Here is a 21,020-nt window from a genome sequence, read left to right as displayed (position 1 = left end):
ATCAACAGAAAATTTGATGGGGGCTGGGGGGAAAAGGCCCCTCTCATCTTCCCTGCAATCTTGGCCTTGGGCTAAAGGAGATTCAGTTCTCAGTGTCACTGCACCGATGTGGTCCGTAGTACCTGATGCAAAATGTTCCATGACCTCCCCTAGAAGGAGTAATCCAGAGAAATCAACCAAACTGCCACTGCCGTGGGACTAAATAGCACCTTCCCACGGTTAAAGTCATGGATGGGAGGCAGGCAGAGGCACTCTTTCCATGGAGGGGGAGTGGCAGCTGTACACTGCAGAATGGGGCATAGCTGAAGATCCTAACCCCAGAGAATCTCCTAGCGTATGTATGGAGATAAAGAGATTCACAGGCCAGGGCCAGCTCCAGGGTCCCATTTGCTCAGTGCTTTCCCTTCATAAACCTCATAGACATAGTTTCTCAGAGCACCCACCTTTATTTATAAACCCATCCTGTAGGGACGCTGATAGCGCCGGAGAGCAGAAGGCATTTATTTGTATGTGACACGCCCTGCTGTTCTACCGGAGTCTTGGAAAGGTCAAGAGAAAGAGGCAGTAGCACCCTGTATCTTACCGGTACAAGAAAGGTAATGTACAAATCCCGCATGTTACGTTAGAAGCAGTGACACTTGGTACATTTACAGGATTGCCGCCCGGGCTGCGTGTTGAGCTTGTCTAGCTGGGGATATACGGTGTGAGGTGGGCATGTTGCACTGGTAACTAACCCATTTTAAAAGTCTAGTCTAGACTTTAACACACACTAAACTGGCTGAGTTAAATCGTGGTATGGACAAGGCCATCTGGCTTGATTTGTGCAATTAAAGAAATGCAGCAGAATTCTTGGTCCTCTTTTTTTTTTTTTCCCCCCCTGGGAGGAAAAATAGGTCTCATCTGAGGTCTTTCCCATTTATTGTAAAAAACAAAACAAAACATAGAATAACAATGCTGGGAAACAGAGGTTATAATACCAGTAACATTCACCAGATGGCGACACTGACTGCAGGGTGTTGCGTTCTGAACTGAAACATTGGTGATGAATGTCTTGGTTCTAGGATATCTTTGCTCAGTTACGTGGTGCGAAGGGCACAGTGGGAATCCTGTTAGCTGCCCAGTTTCGATGTCTGAACAGGGGGTTGTGTAGTTGCAGACTAGATGCCTGCTGAAACCGGAGTCACCTCCTGGAATGATTCCAACTGAGGACGGATGTTGACTCAAAGAGCCCAATGTGTATTTCCTGGGGAACCCAAGGAGTCTAGCCCCTTTATTATTGAATACATCTTTTATTTGTTTTACAGAGAGCGAGGGGCCAATGGCAGTTGTGGACTCAACGATTCCATCAAGGCTTTGGGCTGATAGAAGAACCAGGACCAGCAGCTGTGTTGAATTCGTGGTGCTTTATTCAACTAGCAAATGGAGAGAGCGTGATAGCACTGGGTACCCGGGGAGGCAGGACGCACGCGCCCATTGCTGGAGGTGGAGATTCCAGCGTACAGCCTAGGTGAAGGTTAAGAAATACCCCTGGGGCTTTACACCAGTTCTCCCATCATTTCTCCGAGGGAGAGACATCAGAGGTGCCAGGGTAGCAGGCCTGGTACAAACCCCTGAGTACAGTAAAGAGGATCGATATTGGAGCGCCATAGGCCCGGGAAGGGAACCGCTCCAGAGGTGCCTGCTCAGTCAGGCACGAGCTGGTGGGTTAAGCCTCCTGCCAGAGCCGAGTAGCATTCAAAGGTTGGCGCGCCACTGCCCTGTGTGTGTCTGTGTGGGGAGGGGGAGGGATAGCGCAGAGCAATCTGTCCTCACCCCGCCAGAAGGCAGCCAGAAAGTCAGAGCGTAACTCATCTCGCACCTGGGAAAGAGGTGGGTGGCGCTAGCATGGGGGGAGGCTTTCCGGCCTGTCTAGCCAAGGTACTTCCCTGAACCCCATCACCGCAGGAGCTGAGCACGTCACAATGGTTAGTGTCTTTATCCGCCCAGGAGGCAGGGCCGTGCTGGGATCCCCACAGTACAAAACTCCCAGTCAGCTGCTGCCTGACTCTGCAAGTGCCTGAACTCCCTGGGCACCTCTGGCCATCTGCTCTGCAGCCTCCCGCCAGGCCCTCGGTCGCCTATCTCCTACCGACGCCCTAGCGTGGTTCGCAGGCTGGGGAAGATCGCCGCTCAGCTGCCTAGCTCGGTGCCAGGGCCCAGCCTGGCAGGCAGCCCCTGAACACTGCTACCGGGGCTCACACACAAGAAGAACTCTCTCCCTCATCACCGTTAGCCCAGAGGTGCTCACCCCGGATGTGGGAGACGCTCGGTCCAAGACGCCTCTCTGCGTCAGGGGGAGCAGGGCCTTGGCCAGGGACCTGCCACCTCTCAGGAGAGGGCCTTGACCACCAGGCTCAGAGTCAGGCCTGAGATGCTCAGCATTGCAACGTGTAGGTCCCTTCATGGATCGCACCTCGCGTGACGTGCCCCAGGTCCCACAGGAAGTCTAACCACTAGCCCATCCTTCCTCCTTCACCCCCTTGGCTCACTCACTAGTGGCCGGTGCTGAGGGGGCGCGTGCTACGTCCTTCTAAAGGGGTGCAGTAGGAGCGGCTTCTGAGCGCTTTCCTACGGGGGCGTCCTGCCTGCCTCCATCTTCAGCAAGTAGAAAGTCCCTGGCAGCTGCCTCTGGGCACTGGCAGTCCCGCACCCTGGAAGCTGGGCTCCAGCTCTGGTAGCGCTCCGCGTCTCTGAAACACTCGCCTGTTACCAGAGACTGGCCTGAAGCGACGCTTTGGATCCAGACTCATTCCGAGTCAGAATTTTGTGGCTTACACCCGTCTCGGCCTCTTGCATGAATTCCAGAAAAGCCAAAGAAAACTCTGAAGGGTTTGCCCCTGGTCTCAGGATCCTTCCTGCCCTGAGCTGCTGCCACGAGGCCTACAAGAACTGGCTTCAGTTTTGTCTCTGAACCATAAACCAAAAGAGGGTTTTGGCCATCAAGACTCTCCGGAGTGCAGCCTATTGTGCCATAACAGCCTGCCTGGAAGGCTGCTGGGTATTATTGCTCGGATGGGGAAATAGCTGTCAGTTGATAGTGGCTTTTTTCAGCTGAAATCGTGCTATCGACATCAGGGGACCAGAAGACACAATTTCTGTTTAAACTACTCTCATTAACAAGAGCGTTTATGGAGGATCCCAGCTGGATCATCCAATTATACACAGACCAATTATCAACATTTTACAGCTCTGCTTATGGGGTTTCCCGGTGTTCCTCCTTTTCTCGGCTCTTTGAACACAAAGGTGTTCGAGCATGATTTGCTTGTCAGCGGAGGGGTTGGCTGAGGCTACGTGTACACCGCAATAAAAGCCCCGCAGCACGGCTACAGCTGGCCCGAGTCAGCTGATGTGGGCTCACCAGGCTAAAAACAGCAGTGTATATGTTTGGATCCGGGCTCTGAGACCCACCCTCCTCATGGAGTTTCAGAGCCCAGGCTTCTGCACCAGCTGCAATTTTTAGCCCTGCAGCCTGAGCCCTGAGTCAATTGCCCCAGGCTCTGAGACTCGGTGCCGTGGGTTTTTATTGCCGTGTAGACGTACGCGGAGTGGCCCAAACCTAGGGTTTGAAATACCTGAACTGCCTGGACACCAGGCTCAAATCCAGGAAGAGTCAATCCAGTCCTGTCATTCTTCCGAAGCGGACACAAATAAATCCCCTGTCATTTCCTGTGTGTGGCCAGACCCTGTTGAGATCAGACCTTAAAACCAGACCTTAAAACCACAACTTTAAAACCTTAAAACTCTCTCTGCCTCCTCTGTGACCATTAAGTACCCCCAGGCCAGGTCTCCAAGAACAGGCCTTGGGCAGGTGTGCTCGGTCAAAATCCCCCAGCCCCGACTGGAAAGTCTTTTCTCATCAGCCTTGCCTCAGCACTGGCCTGCCCCAGCTCATTGCTGCAGGACACAGAGGCTGCACCATACAAAGGTAAAATATTATTTCACCAGTCTCGGGTAAAAGCAATTACAGTCAAGAAATGTGCCCCTGGTTCTACCTGTGGTTTGCATCCTCCTGCATTCTCCATGCTGAACTGGGCACCACGTCCCCTGCACTAGTGGCAGAGAGAAGGACTCCAAGGCCGGCTATAGAGATCCCCGCTCGCACTGTTTCACACAAGATCACTGTTAAACCAAGATCACAGAACGAGCCGTTTGGCAGGGACCAGGCAGGTTCATATTTACCACCCCTACTGCCGACTCTTTCCGTCTGAGCCAGGCCCTTCCGCCCGTCGCTGCCCTGAAGACGGCACTTCCTCAGGCATTCTGGCATTTTTGGTTTGACCTCCTAGCTCTCGCCTGGCTCCCCAGCAAGACGCATCATCCCTGTGGTGCAGACTCGTGATTCTGGCATCGTGGCTGTCGGACGCCGGCCGTGGCTAGGTGATGCACGGCTACGAATGGCGACCTGGGAGCAGGAGACGCTGCAGAAACTGGAACAAACCGGAGCTGAAAGGCTGCCGGCGGACCAGCCCACCAGGCAGCGCAGCAGAGAAACCGTTCACGATGCCAGGAGCCCAGGCCCCAGGGCCTCAAAGGTATTCCGGCTCTGAACTTCACAGAGATCAATGGGGCTCAGTCCCTCTTCCTCAGGGTGGCATTTTATTTCTCCAAAATAAGCCAGTTCGACGTAAGTTCTACACATCAGCCGGTCCCTTTTCCGCTGACCCCGGACAGAGCCAGGCTACCGTCTGCGGCTCTCACTCCCCGGCCGCCTGCCTGGACGCTAAGAGTCACTCTGCTCCCTTCGGCTGAGACGTTTCCCCAGCTTCCAGCCTTCCTAGCCTGCTCCCTCCAGGTCTCTCTCCCCACGCCTCCTGCCTGGGAGCTGAGGAGAACCTCTCCTGCTCTTTAGCTGGCCTGGTTCTGAGTCGCCAAGCTTCTCCCGTGTGAGCCCGGGATCCTTCCCTTCACCTGGGCAGGTGGGGTGAGCCTGCGCAGCTGCAATCCGCGTAAAGGGCCCGCTCGCCCCGTGACGCTGCCCGGCTGGAGGAGATCGCGGTGTCCAGGGCGGGTACAAGTGCTCTCAGGAGAACCCCTTCTTAGGTTGCAGTTGTACTCCCTGCGCTGACGAACACCGGAGACAGCTGTTGCCATATGTCACACCATCCATGCCCCAGACGGGATCGTATCCCTTTGGGCAGGAAAAGGGGCCTTGCTTCTTTGCTAGTGGATACCTGCTGCAGTCGACCTGGAAAAGCAATGGCACACCGCTCCAAGCTCACTCAGCGGCTATTGCTATTGCAGTTCTGTTTTCCGGTCTCTCAGTCCTGTTCCTTCTCCACAGAACCATCCTTCCCCCTGGTTTTAACCTCCATCTACCCATCCTTCTGTTCACCCATGCAAATAAAATGGGCCCATCACCATGGTTTCAAGGCATCACTGTGATGTGGATGCCCTGTGCATTCTGCCTCTGTGTAAACAGCTGTGGTCAGTCTACACACAGTGTATCGTCTTTCCGAGCTGTAACGAGCCATGGAAGTACCGAGAAGCTCAACTGCTGTGAAACAGAACAACACCAAGGATCATTTGATTGTGAATAACGAAGGGTTTAAAGCTCCTTTCTGTTGTATCTCGGCGTTCTTCTGAATGTGGTGCCAGGACAATGATTTTGAGCAGTTTGCTTTCAAGTGGCAGAGAGGGCTTAGTGCGCAAAGCTGAATGTTTGAAACTCTTACAATCACAGGACAAATACTATTAGAGTCCACTCAGCCCTCCCCTGGGCAATCGACTCAGTTCCTTATTGGGTATAGGTTTTTGACCAGAAAAACCAAGCTCCTGACTCCTCTGAGTGAGCGTTAAAGATCCCCTCACACTTGTGTAAGCGTAGGACTTTTCCCTGTGTCTTTCCTTCATTGCCGCATCATCTGCCCCTGCAGATCCGACCGTTGCATCTGGCATCTGCAATGAATGCCCTCACCGTACCGCTGCACACAAGAGGCACCTGTTGTCGTACAGCAAACCATTACTGCCGCAGACCGGGCTGGACTCGGGTGCAGATAAAGGGTTTGTTACAGGTGCTCACTGCGGAAGTGATTACAGGACATGTTCATGAACGAGTTTTTATCAGTTACTATTTGTTGCGTCTCCTGGAGCCTGATTCACCACTACCCTTGTTCCCATTTTACACCAGTGGAGCAATGAGAGAGGGGAATCAGGCCACAGGCTGCTATTGATACTAGCGATGCGGATCGACAGGGAGCTAGCTGGAAGAGTCCCCTTATTGTCTACAGGACAGAGTCACAGAGTGCTTTCAGTCGCCTGTAGCTTTTGGCTTTTCTGAGCAGCCCAGGGCATTTTCCCTAACTTCTCAATGCAAACTGGGTTGGGAAAAGCAGACGGTCTAGTTTGCTGGACTTCTAATTTGCTCCAGGAGAAAGGTGAGCTCAGACACTGACTGAAGGGAGGCTCCTCTGGAGCTTGTTCTGGTTTGCCAGTACCATGAGGACGCTACTGTGAGCTTCTGGCAGAAACTAGGTAGCAGAGGAGATGACTAAGGGCTGGATTTCTTGACTGGCTGAGCTGTGCTTGGCACAGGAGCAGGGCTACCAGGTCGCAGTTAAAGCAGTCTGAGGAATGCTTTAACTTACACCAAGCTGCTTCCCGGGCCCATTCTGGTAGCCCCGACTCAGCTAGTTGCAATGAGTGTCCAGACCTTGGTCTTCAGAGGTTTGTTCAGTGCCCAGAACAACGGGTCCCAATCCCAGACGAGACCTTTGGGTACCACAATACAGCTGGCAGCATAGCATCGTCACTGCCATTGGGGTTCTCTTGGCGGGTGGACTCCCTCTCCCCCATGGATTTTAGAGCATGTGGCCATGCTGTGGTTCCAAATTCAGAAGTGGAGGTGGGCGTGTACAGTGAGAATTCATAAAGAGGAAGAGATGGATCAACCTGTTTCTCACCTTGACGGGCAACACCTGGAACACAAAATGCAGACACACAAGCTAGGACGAGACAAAAACCATCTGTGAGGGAGATCAGGTTTATACACGTTAACCCTGCTAGTGGGAAAACTGCCACTGGAATTGTGGTTTCCAGCACTGAATTGCACCATGCTGCGAAATCAAAGGGGCTTTTCAACAGCTTGTTGCAAAATGGTTTTCAGACTTACTGCTCCACAGAATAATGCAACATAACGACACGGAGTTTGCAAACCTGTCCCAGGACTGTTGGCTTCCATGAAGTCTGACCATTTAGTCCCTGGCATTGTTTGTGAGGTCACAGAAGATCGGGAGGAGTCCCAGATAATGTCCCTTTCAGAGGAATGGGATCCACACAGGAAAAGTTAACAAACCAGGTCAGCCCCTTTTATGCTTAGGGCCCAATCTTACTCCCATGTAAGTCAGTGGGATAAGGATCAGGCCCATAATGGTAAGTTTCCGTAGTGACATCCTTCACACAGATCTCTTTGGGGAGTCAGTCATTTCTCCAAGTTCATGGCACAATAACAAATAGCGTTTTATGTTGCCACAAGAAGGTGGAAAGGCAGCCACTTCTGGGGTGCAACCAGCTGTCACAGTACATTGCAGAGCAGTGTGGCGAAGAAGGAAAACATTGTCAAAGGACCCTGGTGCTAATCGTTTTGTTTCTGAAAAGGGCCCATGCAGAACAAGCAGCACCTCAGCTCTCTCCAGTGAGGTGTGCATGAGGCTGACCCTTACGAGTCCAGGCTGCACAAGGCGGAGATGAGAGGTGGAAAGCAAAGGGCTCTGTGCAGGTTACAGCCAAGGTCACTCACCTGGGAAGCAGCCACAAAGAAGTGCTGACGCCCGGAGCACAGAGATTCCCTTTGACTTCCCGGTGAAGGCAGCTGTGCAACCCATGTGGAGTCCATTAGCATTCTGCTCAGTAGCTGCTCCCTTAATAAGCCTCGCAGGCAGAACCCATAGACGCTCACGGGCAGACTCTCCACCCCAACTGCGAAATCACCTTCCAGAGCCACCCCTGACACAGGACAGCCAGGCCCAGTTTCCTCTGGGAGGAATGCTAAATTACCACGCCACGTGCACTTTGCCCTCCTTACCTTTTGCCTTGCCAGCTGTTTTTGCACTGAGATGATTCTCTGTCTCTGCAAGGCCGGTAGGTCAGTGCCGAAGCTGAGGTGTGTGTGTCTGGGTGGGGAACTGGGGGGAGGGGGTGGGGTGGGGTGGGGTGGGGTGGTTGCATCCAGTATAAAGCGACTGAGCCCAGAGCCTTTTGCTGATGAACTGGCCCAGATTGGGGGAATTTTCACCCTGGGCTCCATGCAGCACGCGGCAAGGTTTCTGTTTGTTGTCGTTGAAATTCAGCACAATCCCCGGGACGAGTCCAGCCATATTGGCCAACAGCCTTGCTTCTCCCAACCAGCTCCCAATCACTTAGAACCCATCGTTCATTTCCAGCTGCCAAAGCCTCCCAGGTGCGAGAACAATGGGGAATTCTTAACCAATCCAAAGGTGGATACGCTCTGGTGACCTCTCCAAGGTCCTCCATGGGTGGGTAGTGCCCTATTGCACTCTGGGGCAAACACAACTCAATACCGCTTTCCCAAGGGACATGATTTGTTGGTTAATCCCTAGTATGTAATAATTCAAATAACTCACAGAATAAGAATCTCCATGTCGCCACTCTCTCACTCTTGAATCTGCCCCCTCAGGGGGGACATGAAGCTGTGGGTCAGCCCTGCCTTGATTTCCCCTGACCCTGGGTATAAACATGTCCAACGAGGAGTAAGCAGCTCCCTTCTTGGAGGGTCTCCTTTATTCAACAGAAAAGAACAACCCAAAACATAAGTGGAGCCTTCAGCCGGCTGCTCCACTGGAAAACACGCGCCTCCCTCCAGGTGAACCCGTCTGATGTGTCGGCCCCACAGCCATGCAGCTCTCTCAAGCCGCATTCCCTGTCTGGAGCTTAGGCTTCTGTGGCGTGTTCTGCCCAGTTTGTTCCCCAGAGCTGCTCCTCTCCCTGCCCTGGGAGCACTTTCTCTCTGCAGCTGCTCGTCTTTCTGAGTCCCTTCTCTGCAGAAGCCCCTTCTCCCTGGCACACTAGGCTTCCTGCCATGGTCTGGGAGATCCCTTTGCTGGGACCCAGGCCTTTCTGGATGTCTGCTTTCTGCAGCTCTTCCTTCTGGGAGTCTTCAACCTTTAGGAGCAGCTCCTAGGCTCCCTGCTCTGGTGGTTCTCCAGAGAGTTCCTGTTTCCACAGAGCTCTGGTGATCCGGGAGCTCTCCTGGGATTTCCTCCCCTCTGGATCGCCCTGTCTCTGAGGGAGTGCACTCCTGAACTAAGCTCAGGTAACCTTTTTATTAGGTCCAGGTGTTCATTTACCAGCCAACCATTAAGTGGCCACCTGGGCAATCAGTTACTCCCAGGTCAGCCTTCAGCAGGTGGACTGGACCCTGATTCCCCTTAAAGGGCCAGTCGCCCCATGGGTCCCTGACTTAACCCAACATTCTACCGATTATCACGTTCCAATCAAAGGAGCTAACGTCAGCGTGGGAGGCTGGGCTCCTGTTTTGCAGCTACAAGGCCTCAAATGGAAGTGCATTATCAATGCTGGCTGGATTTAAATTCGTGGTTCTCGCTGAGTGGTTTAGCACAAAAAGGGACAAACCCTAAACATTGACTTGGTGAAGACGGCCAAATATTACAGTCAGTGGCAATGACAAGCCAGTGTGACCCAGACCGTTCTGAATGTGTTCCATCTTGATAACACCAGCGCAGACCAAGAACTGAATTTCTTTCTCAATGGGCATTTCTTGAAACACAAATCCCACCCAGTCCACGTTGGGTAACCCTGGCTAGAGCATTCACATATCTGAGCCGCCTGAGAAAAATGCGTAACAACCTTCTCAGCACATTGGCTGGCACCGCAGGAGGAGCAAACGCACAAACTCTCCAGTCATGCGGTTTAACCCTCTGTTACTCTACAGCAGAGTTCTGTGCTCTAGTCTGGCTCCAGTCATCTCACCTCAAGTTGGTTGACACAACTAGACTCAACCACGTGCATTGTAACCGGGACAATTTGACCCACACCAGGACCATGTCTCCCCGTGTTAAGCAGCATCCCTCCTCCACACGTCCGTCATGAGGTTGCTACAGCCAGAATGGTTGAGAAGATCAGAGCACACCCAAGCCCACCATGATACACCATCCTCTTGGACCCCCCACGAGCGCGCTTGTCGTTGAGGCCGGTGTTGTCGGCCCACATGCCCTGCCTAGATTTCTCTGTGTCACCAACGGGTCATGAAGAACGGTCTGCAGCTAACACCAGAAACCAGTCTTTTACAGCTGACCCAACCACGCGTGTACTTGGCTTTGAGTTGCCACGCCACTCATGGGTCCTTCTGAACTGATTTCAAAGGAGCCCGGGTCAATGTGCAGCCAGCCTTCGCACCGGGGGCCCCACGAGAGGACCCCAGACATGGAGGTGGCTGAAGCCAGACGATGTCACACCTCACTGACGACTGCCCTCTGACCTGCCTGGATGTGCAGCGGACACAGCTGTCCAGCACATCACTTTCTTCTCCTTCTCACCCAAAGGCCCCAGCAGAGGTCCCATGGTACTGGGGGGGCTGAACAGACATAGAAAAGAGTCAAGCCCCGCCCTGGAAGGTTTGCAGCCTAAAGAAACGAACAGCTGAAGGGAAGGACATGGGGCTACGAGCCTGAAGCCTCTTGAAGAATTGGTCCAACTTTGTTAGTTAAATGGATTGTGCCCCCTCCCCCCACCTCCAAATGTTTCAAACATTAAAAATATGAATGAACTGAGCTTCCCAGCCAGAGCTGGCCAAACGAGCAGCTGCGAAACAAAACGATCTGAGGAATGTGTCAGCATTTTCATTCTGGGCAGGCAAGGGCCGGGAACAAACCTGGATGTTTTCAGCGCCTGTGTGACACCACCCAGAAACAAGCTTTGTAAATCGCCTCGCACCATTGCAGAGGAGGAGAGAGGATTTAGATTTGGTCAGACGGGTCAAGGGCTTCCCCAGAACAGCCACTGGGACTCCCCGCCACATTCAGCGTCGCTGTCGGACCCAGTCACCCAGCCAGTTCTGGGCCCCAGGGGCCCAGTCCCTAAAGCTGGACCAGCTGCTTTCAAGTTCGGGCACCAGCCAGTTTGTTTGTAACTCACGTTTGGACAGTCGGTCTCGGCCTGGGGTGCGGGGAAATGGCGACGTGGCCTCAAAGAACAGCCAGGGGCGAGGCAGGGGGAGAGCTTCCCCAGGGTAGCCCCAAGCTGAGGCAGCTTATCCTTGGCAAGTGGTTGGTCTGCTGCACAGGGAGATGAGGGCTGCACAGCCCCCAGTCAGAGGGTCCCTGCGGTCTCCTGTGTGCCATGGAGGAGACGGCTGGCCTCTGCAGCTGCTGGGCCTGGCGGGGACTGGGTGGCACGCGGGGAGGTGGTTGGGTGGGAGGGAAGGGTTAAAAATCACAGAAGTACAGAATTCGTCTGCACTGATTTTATTGAGCAGGCAGATGGAGAGACAAAGATGCTGGCAGGGGCCCGCAAAATGGAGGATGAGCCGAGACTCTGCCTCCATGCGGGGCTCCGCTGGTGGAAACTAAAAGCACAAAGGGTTCGGCTCCATCTCAGCCCTCGGCACCATCAGGGCTTCAGCATTCTCCCTCTTGCTTAAAGCAAAGACTTCCAAGGTTTTCCCTAGAAGGAAAGACAGAGACACAGAGCTCAGGGCCATGGCCCTTCTGGGCAGTGAGGGCAAAGCTTCTGTCAAGGCCCCCGTAGGCCAAAATAACCAGAGCTGGACAGGAAACATTAGACGGAGGAAGGTGACCCAGCCTCTAGGAGGTGAAGGCGGGTGGCACAGGCAGGGGCTTCAGTTACCTGACAACTGTGTTTTGATTTTTGCTGCTGTACTCACCAGACCGCTTTGCAAAAGAAGCATTTGTTGGTGTACGTTTTGCCATCGCTGCCACAGATCGGATGGAGGTCCTTGGTGCAGACAGACGGTGGCTTCTTGTACTCACTGCAGAAAGCCTGCAGCTGCTGTCGTTGTGATTATTGTTAATGTCCTTCTCTGCATTACATGAGTGCCCTGCTGGGCTCTATGAACACCGCCCAGCCCCTGCCGCCCAGAGCTCACACTGTCTAGCCTGCCCCTCCTCTCTTTCTACGGAGGTTCTGATTAACTGATTTCCCAATTACCCTCTAAATGCTGAGCAAGAGAAATGACAGAGCCCTTCTGCCTGGTCTAACAGACTCTCCTGAGCCCGCATCACAAGGTGCGTGAGCAAAGGGGCATCTCTGCAGGCAGCGGGTGCTCAAAACCACATGTTCTGTGATCCCCTCCGCTGTTCTGTCTCTGCGTTTCTCCCAGTTCCTCCCACTGTCCCATCACAGAGGGTATCCGGCCCAACAGAGGCTGGGATCCATCGCTCTGACCACATGCAGTCTCAGCCCCAGAGATTCACTCTCTCCTCGCTAAGATCTGGGGTCAAGACTGCTCCCAATTGACTCCTGCGTCCTAGTGTGTTTCTAGCCCAGATCCTGGGCTCCTTGACATTACAAAGCAGGGATCAGGGGATGGTTACAATTAATGAACAGCGAGAGTTGGTCTCACCTCACCATCCTGAGCAGCGGCATCTGGACAGAAACACAGACACACACAACACAATGAAGGGAAATGCTGGCATGAAAGTCACGTAAAAACATTCATCTCTGTAGGACAATGGGTGCTGCTTTCTAACCGGTAGCTGTGACCCCGGAAAGGTTTCCGACACGAACCCCAGCTTTATTGTAACATAACCCATGACCCTCACGGGCATGTCCATAGCAGTGCGGGTGAGATGAGAATCTTCCCCGGTGTGGGCATGGAGATTTACGTAAGGTTAGACAAACACAAAGGAATGTCTAACAGACGCTTGTAGACAAATGCACCCTCAGTCAGACCTGCAAATACTATCACAGTCGCTCATAAATAACTGCGGGTGCGATTGTTTGCAGCTCCCAGGTTGGCATTTGGGTGAAGACCCATCAGGGCTCCTCGGCAACATCTTTCCGAAGGAAGTTGCTGCTTCTGCAACGCGCCACTTCCCCTGCCTTCATCTTGACACCCAAATGTACGTAGTGACATAGCTGGGGCAGAGCAGGTTTTTAACAGTCGCACCTGTTCTGAAGGTGAGAGGGGTCGGCCGCTGAGCTCTGCACAGGCTACAGCCAAAGTTACTCACCCTGAAAGCAGGAGAAGAGCCCCAGAGCGAGGAACACTATGATAGCTGCTGTCTTCATGGTGGAAGTGGTTTGTGGGTCTGCGTTGAGTCTGTTCGTGCTGAGTTTCGAAGGTGATTTCTCGACGCAGCGCAAGGGTGGAGATCTTATATATAGAGAGAAGGGGTTGGGCTCTCCCCTTGGATTGTGACATCCCTTTTTAATTTGTCAGTGTCGCTGCAAACCAGTCCAGCGAACGGTCATTCCCTACTCATAATTCATGGTGTCTCATTGATCATCTAAGTCAGATGTACATGTGTTGCTCCCTGATTAGTTGGTTGAAACTTTTCCTGCAGGAGGATAAGGTGTGCCGAGCAACAAATAACAAATACTCTTGTTCGTGCATGACAATCCTTCTTCTCAGATGATCCCAGGTATTTGCATGTAGAACAGTTCCCAACCCTAATACAAATAAACTGCACGTTCCAGGATGCTCGTAAGTGGCGGCTTCGAAAACACTTTGGGGGTTGCAATCAGTATTAGTGAGGAAAGTTAAATTGTTCTCACATGCATGGGTAATTCTACCGAAATCATAAATCTCAGTACACTATTGTAGAGAGGAGAGATCGTTTACATTTCAGCCTATGCAGAACAGCTGCCTTCCATCACTCACGCTGGGCTTTGCTATCATGCTCCAGTAACCCAGGACATTCTAGGTCTGCGTGCCCTGTTCCTAACGCACCGTCAGCTGTTTTAGTATTCAGGCACCTGCCTGCCTGTTTGTAAGAGGTCTTTGGCTGCTCTGTCTCAGCCAGGGGAGAGCAGATGTTCGGCTGATAAAGGTGTCTGCGTAGATGTCGTAGATTTAGACTTTCGACTTAGTACCCCACAACATCCTGATTAAAAAATCAGCATTATACAATATCAACAGAGCACATGTCAAATGGATTATGGGCTGCCTAATGAATGGTCTTAACAAGTAGTTGTTAAGGGGAAATAATCAGTGAAGGAGGGTGTTTCTAGTGGGGATTTGCATGGATCAGTGCGAGGCATGGCAGTTTTCAACATTTTTCATCCCGACTCTGGAAGTGAATATAAAATAACTGCTGATAAATTGTGTGAATGACACAAAGATTGGTGGAGTGGCAGCTAATGATGAGGGTAGAGTTGTCAAACAAAACAATCTGGATTGCTCTGTAGGATAAACCATATGAGTGGGCCTAATACAGCCACATGAAAAGTCATCCATTAAGGTCTGAAGACTGCAGGCGGTCCTATAGAATAGGGGACAGTCTCCTGGAAAGCAGAGACGGTGAAAAGGAGCTAGAGTTCATAGTGGGCAAGAAACGGAACATGAATTCCCAATGCCATGGGGTAGGACAAATGGTGAATGCGATCCTTGGTTGGCTGTATAAACAGGCGTGACGTGTAGGAGTAGGGAGGTGACTTTACATCTGTCCGTGGCATTGCTGGGACCGATACTGTATTCCTGAATCCAGTTCTGGTGCCCACATTTTAAAAAGGATGTTGAAAAATTGGAAGGGGTGCAGAAAAAGGCCATAAAAATGATTTGAGCACTGGAGAAAATGCCTGACCATGAGAGACATAAAGAGCTCATTCTGCTTAGCTTATGACAAGGAAGGTGGAGAGGTGATGTATTACAGTATATAAGTGCCCTGAGGAGAAGAAAATACTGGGTACCAAAGGGCTCTTTGTTCCATCCGAGGAAGGCATAACAGGAACCAGTGGCTGACCAGAGCCAGACAAATTCCAATTAGAAATTAGGCAAACATTTTTAATGGTGAGCATGATAAACCATTGGAACAAACTCTGAGGGAAGAGGTGGATTCTCCATCGCTTGATGTCTTGAGATCCAGTCTGGATGACTTTCTGGAAGATGCTTTAGCTAAAGAGAAGTTATTGGGCCTGGTACTGGGGTAACTGGTGAAATGTAACATCCTACATTATACAGCAAGTCAGACTAGACCATCTAATAGTCCCTTCTGGCTTTACGCTCCCTGAATCTATGGATCTGTGACGTGGGCCTGTCACATTTCTGGGGTTAACTGCATCCCTGTATCTCTGCTTTCTCTGTGGTTTGCTCAAGGTCCCCCTTTTAGCTCTCAGATCCCCCAGCCATCACCCTTTTATGGGTGGGAACCCATGTCCTTCTCTCCCCAGATCACAGATTTAAGCTTGCAATCTCCTTGCAATTCACCATACGTAAGGTCTGACCTTAGTCAGCACCTACCCTCCTGTCCCCTCTCCCATAGCTTATGACAGGGCTCCCTGGACCAGCTGTATCTCACTTTTATTTAGGAAAAAAGCATTAGAGAGAAAACACATGCCAAACCAATACACCGTCTCCAGCTTGCTAGCTCACTGGGTGTCCCTATCTTCCCAACGGAGACCCTGGCCGAGTCTGGCCCGTCAGGCTTTTGCCCTCTTTGTAACAGTCTCAGGTCAGTTCAAGGATCCAGTGAAGGGACCCTTGGTTGCTTCGGGCTGCCCCTTTATACCAAATCCACTGTTCTTTGTCTGCGGGACTCTGGAAATTGAGCCAGTCTGAACCAGCCTATGCAGGTCTCCCACGGAGTGGGACTTCTCCGGAGTTCATTACCTGTCCAGGGATTTCCAGTAACTACCCCCAATGCGTTTAGTTCCGGGAGGTAGCTCTGTAACCCTTCCTCATAGGGCCAGAGCCCAACCCCTCGCCCACAGAGATACCTGCCACGTTTAGAGACAATTGTCCGACTACCCCATGCACTCAAGGTGTCTGGCACATCTCCACGCACTCTCACGTGTCACTGGGACGTGGCACCAGTTTATAGCAAGTATCACCATGGTCAGATATGTGTCAGGTGCCCCCCAGTGCAGCCCAGAAGAGAGGCAGCTCCCAGCCAACTGCAGATGGCAGGTTGTTGGTCTGCTGCAGGTGGCATCAGCGCAGCTCAAACCCCCGTCAGAGGGGCTCCGGAGCGGATGGAGGAGATGGACGGACTGTGCGGCTCGTGGGTCTCTGGAGGGGGTGTCGGAAGGAACGAGGGGTGGGTGGTGAGCAAGGGGTCGTGCATAGCCTGGATCCACATGGCCACTTGTGCCCACCCTAATAAGTAGGCCTGGGTCCTATGTCTGGGCTGGGGATCCCATCCGCCCCCAATCCCTGCCTGTTCTGTCAAACAAAGGCCTTTTACTGGGGCTTTGCTCATGCTCTCATGACGTGGTCCATTGATAACAGTCCGAGCTGGAAGGCAGTCAGACACAGGGATCGTATCTGGGGTTTGCGGATTGATTTCTCTGGTAGGCAAGGGCATGGCAGGAGGTGATATAATAACTTCCCACGGTGGAGGCATTTAGTGCATGTGACTGGTTATCGCACTTTATGTTCTCATCAACTCCTGCCTGTAAGCTGGGCAGAGCCTGGGTGAGACACTGGAGAACAGAGGCCCTCCTAGGCAAAGGGAAAAAACCCCACAGAGAGAAAGAATTCTGCTGAATTTACTTTATTGCAGAGTCAGGTGGATAGTCAGCGATGCTGTACGGAGCCCTGGAAATGGAGGATGAGAGGAGAACGTGGCTCCATGCAGGGATCTGCTAGTGGAAACTACAAGCAAATTGGGTTCAGCTCCGTGTCAGCGCTCGGACCACTGATGATTCAGCATTCTCCATATCGCCTAAAGCAGAGACTTCCAAGGTTTTCACTAGAAAGAAAGAGAGACACACAAAACTCAGCGCTGCAGCTTTTATGGGCAATGAGGGCAATCTTCTGTCCAGGTCCCAATATGTCAAATAACAAGAGCTTATTTGCTGACAGAAAAAATGAGACTGAGCGAGTGCACCCGGCCTTCAGGAGGTCAAGACAGACGGAAGCAGGCGGTGGCGTGAATTACACCACCGTCGTCTAGTTTTTATTAATGGGCTGTTTGTTGCTGAACTTACAAGACTGCTGCACAAAAGGCACATTTGTTGCCGTATGACCTGCCATCACTGCCACAGACTGGGTTGTACTCCAAGGTGCAGGAAGTTGGAGGTCTCTGGTACTCAATGCAGAAACCCTACAAGTGAAAGTAATACTGCTATTAGCGTTATTCTCTGTATTTTAAGGGTGCCCCAGCACCGCCATCATTCCCGTGGTGCTGGGCATGCTTTGAACACAGAGGAAGGGACAGTCCCGGCCCCCAGAGCTCACACTAGCTAATCCTCTCCCTCGTCTCTTTCAGCTGTGCTTCTGATGAACTGACCTCCCAATTCCCCTCTTGCTGCCAGGAGGAGCTGAGCCCGTATCCCTGATCTACGAGACTCTTCTGAGCCCTCATCACAAGGTGTCTGAGCGAAGGGGCATCTGTGCAGGCAGGTGATGCTCAAATATAACCCCCCACTCCTCTCGTGATGCTGTTCCCTCTCCTGTTTCCTCATTAAATAGCTCCCGGTGCATCCCATTCCCCCATCACACCGGATGTCCTGTCCAATACAGGCTGGAATCCATCGCTCTGACCACATGGAGTCCCAGAACCAGGAAATTACTCTTCCCTCGCTATGGCCTGGGGTCCAGTCTGCTCCATGTTGTCTCAGGAATTCTAGCATGTTTCTAACCCAGAGATCCTGGCCTCCATGATGCTACAAACCAGGGATCAGGGGAAAGTGACAATTAATTCACAGTGTGAGTTAGACTCACCGGACGATCTTGGCCAAAATTATCTGGAAGAAAACACAGATACAAATGACACAATGAAAATAAATATGGGAGGGAAATCAGTTAAAAACTTAATCGCTGTGTAGGACAATGGATGCAGCTTCCTAATCAGCAAACGTCACCCTGGGAAGGTTTCTTGCACCCTCATCCAATTGCTGTAACAAAGAGAAACACTGAGAGCCATACACGCCCGTCAGACCTGAAATACCATCATCGGGGCCACCAGGAATTGGCCTCAACAACATTTTCCGAAGGAAATTGCTGCTTCTACAGCACGTCACTTCCCCTGCTTAGTGCTGAGACCCGGATGTCTGTGACGATACAGCTGGGTCTGCGCAGGTTTTGACCCATCGAGCCTGTCCTGATGGTGAGAGGGGTCAGACGCTGAGCTCTGCACAGGCTACAGCCAAAGTTACTCACCCTGAAAGCTGGGGAAGACCCCCAGAGCGAGGAACAAAATGACAGTTGCTGTCCTCATGGTGGAAGTGGTTTGTGGATCTGCTGAGTGTGTTTGTGCTGAGCTCCACGGACGCTCTGTTGTGCGGCCCAAGGGTGGAGATCTCATATATAGAGAGAAGAGGTTCCCAGCCCTGCAGCAAACAAACCCACGTACGTCGGGATGCTCGTACGTCGGGTAAGAATGTGATGGCCTCAAACACGCTTAGGGGCCAGCAGTAAATATTGGTGGGGAAAGGTTAACTCGCCCTGCCATACCTGGCTGCACTCGACGTCAGCCTCTGTCACTCCTGTCGCACTAGTGCGGGGGAAGGTACGTTATGGACGTTCGCTCATGTGCGTCCAGGGCTCTGTGGGTTGCTGAGAACCGCCTCCTTGCATCCAGTCACAGGCATCTCTGCTGCCAGGCACCAGAAGCCAGATATTGCGGGTCCGTGTGTCCGTCCCTCCCGCACTGCCAGCCACTTTGGAATCCAGGCACCTGCAGCCCTTTGGAGCAGCAGCTTGGAGATTCGACTGGGCCAGGAGGGAGGGGAAGTGGCCACGGGACACAGCCAGTAGCACCGTGTCCATGTGAGAACGGGGAGAGGAGAGGCAGAGCTGGCTGGGGCAGCCCCAAAGGAAGGCAGCGGCTACGTCTGCTGCGATCCAAAGGGGCTGTACCAGGCGTGCTGTGCTGAACAGGGCAGGAAGGCAGCACAGACCCCGTGTACAGGGACCCCTGCCCCCCTCTGCCCCACGGAGCTCATGGCTGGGCTCAGCGCGCAGGGCTCTGCGGCGGGGAGTGGGGGGGATGCGGGGTGGTTGTGGGCTACAGCAGAGTGTGGCTGCACAGCACAGCACAGGGGCGGCGGATGGTCCCTTCTCTGCTCCCAAACACAGGAGCAGCTGGACAGCAGCTAAGTGTCTGGGTGTCCTGGGCCCGACTTCTGAGGATTCCCTCCTCCAGGTTCTCAAGGAATCCTTTTTGAGGCACTTGGAAGGGAGGAAGCTGGTCAGGAACAGCCAACCGGGTTTTCACCAAGGGCTAGTCATGCCTGACCAGCCTGGTTGCCTGATGAGGTGACTGGCTGTGTGGATGTGGGGAAAGCGGTGGATGTGATATACCCGGACCTTAGGAAAGCTTTTGATACGGTCTGCCACAGTATTCTTGCCAGAAAGTTGAAGTATGGGTTGGATGTGTGGACTATAAGATGGATAGAAAGCTGGGCTCAACGGGTAGTGATCAATGGCTTTATGTCTAGTTGGCAGCCAGTAACGAGCGGAGTGCCCCAGGGGTCAGCGCTGGGGCCGGGTTACTTCAACATCTACATTAATGATCTGAAGGATGGGGTGGATTGCACCCTCAGCAAGTTTGCAGATGACACTAGGCTAGGGGAGTGGTAGATATGGTAGAGAGCAGGGATAGGATACAGAGTGACCGAGACAAGCTAGAGGATTAGGCCAAAAGAAATCTAATGAGGTTTAACAAGGACAAGTGCAGAGTCCTGCACTTAGGATGGAAGAATCCCATGCACAGCTATAGACGGGGACCGACGAGCTAGTCAGCAGTTCTGCAGAAAAGGGTTAGTCTGCAAAAGAGAAGAGTGAGGGGGGATTTGATAGCGGCCTTTAACTACCTGAAAGGGGGTTCCAGGGAGGATGGAGCTAGGCTGTTCTCGGTGGTGGCAGATGACAGAACAAGGAGCAACGGTCTCAAGTTGCAGGGCGGGAGGTCTAGGTTGGACATTAGGAAAAAGTTTTTCACTAGGAGGGTGGTGAAGCACTGGAATGGGTTACCTAGGGAGGTGGTGGAATCTCCATCCTCAGAGGTTTTTAAGCTGAGGCTTGACAAAGCCCTGGCTGGGATGATATAGCTGAGGTTAGTCCTGCTTTGAGCAGGGGGTTGGACTAGATGACCTCCTGAGGTCCCTTCCAACTCTAATATTCTATGATTCTATGATTCTATGAAAGGACCTGGGGGTTACAGTGGATAAGAAGCTGGATATGAGTCAGCAGTGTGCTCTGTTTGCCAAGAAGGCTAACGGCATATTGGGCTGCATTAGGAGGGGCATTGCCAGCAGAAGGAGGGAAGTGATTATTCCCCTCTATTTGGCACTGGTGAGGCCACATTTGGAGTATTGTGTAGTGTTTTGGGCCCCCCACTACAGGAAGGATGTGGACAAGTTGGAGAGAGTCCAGCGAAGGGCAACAGAAATGATGAGGGGGCTGGAGCACAAGACTTATGAGGCGAGGCTGAGAGAACTAGGCTTGTTTAGTCTACAGAAGAGAAGAATGAGGGGGGATTTGATAGCAGCCTTCAACTACCTGAAAGGGGGTTCCAGGGAGGATGGAGCTAGGCTGTTCTCAGCGGTGGCAGGTGACAGAACTAGGAGCAACGGTCTCAAGTTGCAGTGGGGTAGGTCTAGGTTGGACATGAGGAAAAAGGTTTTCACTAGGAGGGTGGTGAAGCAGTGGAATGGGTTACCTAGGCAGGTGGTGGAATCTCCATCCTTAGAGGTTTTTAAGGCCTGGCTTGACAAAGCCCTGGCTGGGACGGTTTAGTTGGGGTTGGTCCTGCTCTGAGCAGAGGGTGGGACTAGATACCTCCTGAGATCCCTTCCAACCCTCATCTTCCAACCCTCACTCCACCCCAGGCAAACCCTTGAACTCAGTCTTTACTCTTGGCTTCAGGGTTTGCCCCACTGAG

At 52.5% G+C, this 21,020-nt stretch overlaps 2 protein-coding genes across 2 annotated transcripts; both read right to left on the bottom strand.

Annotated features, from left to right (window-relative positions):
• Positions 1-11,504: 11,504 nt before the first annotated feature.
• Positions 11,505-13,263, bottom strand: LOC137165556 (ovomucoid-like). Its single transcript, XM_067566836.1, has 4 exons — positions 13,206-13,263; positions 12,596-12,618; positions 11,897-12,018; positions 11,505-11,676 (listed from the first exon to the last, which is right to left on the bottom strand). Exons 1-4 carry the CDS (start codon positions 13,261-13,263, stop codon positions 11,631-11,633), a joined length of 249 nt encoding a protein of 82 aa, XP_067422937.1. The 3' UTR covers positions 11,505-11,630.
• A 3,574-nt stretch (positions 13,264-16,837) lies between these two features.
• LOC137165892 (ovomucoid-like) lies at positions 16,838-18,353 on the bottom strand. The gene is made up of 4 exons (XM_067567400.1): positions 18,296-18,353; positions 17,858-17,880; positions 17,122-17,237; positions 16,838-16,883 (listed from the first exon to the last, which is right to left on the bottom strand). Exons 1-4 carry the CDS (start codon positions 18,351-18,353, stop codon positions 16,838-16,840), a joined length of 243 nt encoding a protein of 80 aa, XP_067423501.1.
• Between the last annotated feature and the right edge of the window lie 2,667 nt (positions 18,354-21,020).

The sequence above is a fragment of the Emydura macquarii genome, unplaced genomic scaffold (assembly GCF_026122565.2).
Source record: "Emydura macquarii macquarii isolate MOO-44397 ecotype Brisbane River unplaced genomic scaffold, CSIRO-AGI_Emac_v2 contig_2768, whole genome shotgun sequence".
In the NCBI taxonomy this organism is placed as follows: Eukaryota; Metazoa; Chordata; order Testudines; family Chelidae; genus Emydura; species Emydura macquarii.
Note: the sequence above shows the minus strand (reverse complement) of the source record. Positions and strands in the feature narration are given on the sequence as shown.

Bases quoted from the DNA above. Each gene is read 5' to 3' on its own strand.
- LOC137165892 (XM_067567400.1), bottom strand. From the start codon at position 18,353: ATGAGGACAGCAACTGTCATTTTGTTCCTCGCTCTGGGGGTCTTCCCC. The intron at 17,881-18,295 runs GTGAGTAACTTT...GTTTTCTTCCAG, and splicing joins GGTCTTCCCCAGCTTTCAGG to ATAATTTTGGCCAAGATCGT. The intron at 17,238-17,857 runs GTGAGTCTAACT...TTTCACTTGTAG, and splicing joins ATTTTGGCCAAGATCGTCCG to GGTTTCTGCATTGAGTACCA.
- LOC137165556 (XM_067566836.1), bottom strand. From the start codon at position 13,263: ATGAAGACAGCAGCTATCATAGTGTTCCTCGCTCTGGGGCTCTTCTCC. The intron at 12,019-12,595 runs GTGAGACCAACT...CAACGACAGCAG, and splicing joins CCGCTGCTCAGGATGGTGAG to CTGCAGGCTTTCTGCAGTGA. The intron at 11,677-11,896 runs GTGAGTACAGCA...CTTTCCTTCTAG, and splicing joins TTCTTTTGCAAAGCGGTCTG to GGAAAACCTTGGAAGTCTTT.